Source organism: Dermacentor variabilis, chromosome 8 (assembly GCF_050947875.1).
Source record: "Dermacentor variabilis isolate Ectoservices chromosome 8, ASM5094787v1, whole genome shotgun sequence".
Classification (NCBI taxonomy): domain Eukaryota; kingdom Metazoa; phylum Arthropoda; class Arachnida; order Ixodida; family Ixodidae; genus Dermacentor; species Dermacentor variabilis.
The window spans coordinates 67,246,396-67,250,721 of NC_134575.1; the positions used below are offsets into that span (position 1 = coordinate 67,246,396).

The 4,326-nt window shown below is 45.3% G+C and overlaps 1 protein-coding gene across 1 annotated transcript; it reads right to left on the reverse strand.

Annotated features, from left to right (window-relative positions):
• Positions 1–657: 657 nt before the first annotated feature.
• Positions 658–1,902, reverse strand: LOC142590309 (zinc finger HIT domain-containing protein 3-like). The gene has a single exon (XM_075702330.1). It carries the CDS (start codon positions 1,738–1,740, stop codon positions 1,339–1,341), a length of 402 nt encoding a protein of 133 aa, XP_075558445.1. The 5' UTR covers positions 1,741–1,902; the 3' UTR covers positions 658–1,338.
• Between the last annotated feature and the right edge of the window lie 2,424 nt (positions 1,903–4,326).

Below are 4,326 nucleotides of genomic sequence, written 5' to 3' on the forward strand. Positions count from 1 at the left end.
GCCTTTTTTTTACTAGTATGTTCAAAAAGTGTTTCAAGGCCCCTTTAACTTAATGCATTTCTTCACACAAGCTGCATTACATTTTAAGTACAGTTCCCTTCTAAGAAACACAGTAAAACTCATTTATCAGCTGACAACCATTCCTTACCACTGGATTGTTTCTTTTTATACAAGTAACAGTGTTTAATTGTGCATTATTCAAGAGTCCTTACATTCCTGCTACTGCAATTATGTGCTGCATGCTCAGTATTCTCAGCACTAAGGTGCCGGCATGTCGCGGTGTGAAGGAAAGATAGGCGGGGGGGGGGGGGGGGTCTCACTCTGGATCCGTAAGTATCTTGGGCAAAGCATTTTGTAGGCAACTAGTTCAGGATTGCACAATGTGCCTGTGTAAGGATAACGATCGTTTGTGCGATGCAAGCACATGGGCGACCACAAGACAAGAGACGTCAACGGTGAGAGCGTGATGACAACACTGGCATGAGGATAACACTATGGCACAACAATGACAGTGTGAGTGGTGCACTGGCTGATCACGTATAAAAGTCGTGTTTTAAAATATAGAAATTTGGACAAAGGACCAACTCCACGTCCCACAATATTAAATATTTTAGCGCATTGCAACTCACGTGAGCAGCACAGAAGAGCGACAGATGGTGAGACATTCTTTACTTGTTTATTTAAAACAATTCAGCATTTCCAGGCCTGAAAGCCTGCCACAAGGTGTGACAATAAAGCACCTCTGCAAAGTTTACTCGTTTCAATCTGCGCACCTGGTTGCTCCATAAGCAAACTGACCTTGAATTCCGTGCTACCAGGCATAACCGGAATTTCCGATGAAACTCCCGATATATACTAGCAAATTTAAAAACGCGCAACTACTGCAGCAGGAAGTTAACTGCTGGTCAAAGAAATCCTATTCCCCGTACATTGCTGCACAGTGGTATCGCCACCGGCAAGCGTAATGCGCAGCGTGGCATCATCTTGGCTTGGATCGAGAGCCCAGTTTCTCCCGTGTTCAGCTGAAGATATTCATGGTCACCAACTCACCCAGTTTGCTGTGTTAGTTCAGTGTTCAGTTAATTGCAAAGGTAACACTGAGCTTAGTGTCACACATTATTGCAAACGTCTCGCCCAGTGCGCCTCTTATTTTATGCTCTTCCACTTCACAGCGCAGACACATCAGTGACCCACCAGAGTCGCACTGGCCCACCACACACCCGTTCGCGGATAGCACGTGACATGCGAACTACCTCACTCTTCTCTCCGGACAAACATCGTTCACAGAACTTGCCGCAGACTAGCACACATGTTCGCGCAGCAGTGCCGACGGACGCGTTAGTCTTCCCCGACGCCAACGGCGTCCAGGCAAGCGTTCACAAATTCCATAAAGATGGGCTCTCGCATCAGTGAGTCCAACATGGTTGTGGGGTCCCTGCTCCGGTCCAGATCGCGCAGCAGCGCCCGCACGTTTCTGTTGCGCAGAGTCTCGCGAACGGCCTCCGAATCGCGCAAGCGGCACAGCCTCTCCGGCGGCACCGTGTCCGGCGTCGGGTACCTGTACTCGGGCTCTTCGCCAGCCTCCGCCGGTTCAGGCACGTCCGGGTCGCGGCAACGGCCCTCCTCTTGTTTGTGATTCCGGTAGCAGTCGCACGAGCAGTACCGCGTCAAGCAGCGCGGACAGCGGTAGCGGGGCTCGCCGCTATTGCACACACCGCAGACCAACTGTTCGCCAGCCATGACCGTGCGCGTTTATAGCACACAGGCGGAACCTTTGCAAATTCTACTCGCAAAGGAACGACTGGTACACAACAAAACACCGATGCCTTGTCCAGCGCCCCCGTCAAACAAGCTTGAAACCATGCTTGAAAACGTGCTTACTAAGTGCCGCCATATTGGATACATTTCGATACGTGCGTGGCTCAGTTGTGGCTCGGTAGGCGCTTTGGCTTACTTTGGTTTCGAAAGGTCGAAAAGGTGAAATTGTTTTACAAATAAATTTTTTTACGATTCCACATCGTTGAAACCGTATGAAAAATTCAAATTCTGCAATTTTACATGCCAAAACCACGATATGATTATGGCGACGAGCAAAGTAAGAACAAGGTGAAAGCGGGAGCCAACGTTTCGACCAAGTCTTGAATTTCCCCATCTCCCGACTTACCCCTGTTGCCCCATATGATTATGAGGCACATCGTAGTTAGAACTGTGGACATGAACTTGTGCTCTGGTCCCCTGGGAAAGAATTAAAAGCAGCAACACTTCTGGTGGTAGAAAAAAACATGCCAGGTGTTGGGCGTGTTCACTCCATGCTGTGTCTTGTCACCATCGCACTCTTATTCCCTCTTCAGGGATGTCAGCGAAGCAGCGCTCATCTTATTGCGCGCAGGCAATGCAGTGTGGTGAACTGTACTCTGTATGATGTGAGCACTGCATGAAAACGACATTCTGAGCAGTGAGATGAAATGCTTTGGAAAGATGCGCGAGAGCACACTCGGTCCGAATCAACTGAAGTAAACAACAGATGACACTGTGGCCAGTGTCGCAGGACATGGCCACAAACGCACGGAATACAAGTTGAGGAGGAATACTGCAATTTGGGAGAGGAGTACTGATGCCAAGAGTGTTATCAATATATTAGCCGTTATCGAATTATCGACAATACTATCAATAGCGCACTACAGATACCGATAGTACTATCGATAGTGCGCCATTAACAATGTAAAATCATGCGACGTACCGCCCGGAAACACCGCAACAAACTTGGTAACGTCCCCTGTTGCCATTTGCATGAATAGTGTGTTATTGCATGGTGATCAGCTTTAGCAAGATTTCTGGCAATATATATCACTAGCAAAGAATGGCAAAACTATAGATCGCACTGTAAATTCTGCATTTCACAATGCTATCAATAGCTTTTGTTACGTTATGTAATGTCCCCGAAGGGGCCCTTAAGGGAATAATAAATGATGATGATAATTATTATAATAATAAAGAAAGGTTGTAATATACTCTTAATAGTGCTCTCGATAGTATCCCTACTGATAGCCTTTTTTACGTTATTGATAGTCCATGTGTCATCTTTCATCACTTGTAGCTCGTTTAATAGAGTGCACTATCATAAATGTGTTGCGAGAAAGCATTCCACGAGATAATTTCTATTTCTAACTGATTCTCTCTGGTACGATGTTGCTAATAAAAAAATTAACGAGTGCTGCATGCGTTTATTCCGGCTGTGCTTGCATGCATCGACTGCAACAATTGCAGGAATGGAGCAATCCACACCTGTATTGCGACACCATGATGACTCCACTACCTAGGCAAACTGAAACAAAAACTGCTTCAAAGAAACCACTACTGGAGTAAATTATTTATGGGGCTCTGGTGGTTGCCAAAATTTTTTCTAGGTTTCACAGGGCTTGAACATTCACTCTGTGCCAGAAAATGACAATTCACAATGTCATGGCACTGATGGGTTCCCATCTGCTAGCAATTACCTAGTACATTTCAGTGTGACATTACATGAACTGGAAAAAGTTTGTTCGCAGTCTATTTAGACTGAAAGAGCATTGTTTCAATGCTCTATTCAAATCTCTTTGGCAGAGAAAGGCCAAGATGCTGTCCACGCATTCTCTCCCCTATTTGTTCCGTTGAGCGCCTAATGTGATAATATTTCAGCGACATTGTCACAGCGACTACTGCAGACTGGGCTGACCGACACGCGTATCACTGAGATCTTGTGATTGCGACTTCATATTTTTGTGTTATCTGGAAGAGCGCTGCTGCCTGGAAGAGACCCAAACCTGTGCTCCACTTGGCGTACATTCTAAACCAGTAGCAGTAAAAGAGGGCATATAAGTCATTATCTGTTGCACTGGTCCGAATTTCTTTAATGGAGTGAAAATTTTGTATTAACTTTATCTGAACAACAAAAGATTGGTAATATATAACGAAAAAAACTCACACTGGACTTTTTGTCAATAAATCCAAGGTTTTTCTAAACTGCCAAAAACTTTGTGTGGCAAGAAGAATGTGGTCCTTCAGACTTATCTACTCGCTATCATAATGGAGTGAAGTAAATTGAAGAACACACTTGTGCCACACCAGGCAGGTGACATGCGTTAGGCAGCAGGGCTTCAAAGATGGGGTACACACACCAAACCTCAACGTAATGCGACAGACGGACATTTTGTAAAGTACCATCAGGGACAGCTACTATATATTCAACTGTGACACAAAGTCGAGAAATTATGTAATTCGAATTGATGACACTCGAATTTCTGAGAACAGCTTTGTTTGCTTATTTAGATGTAGGATATTTTGTGC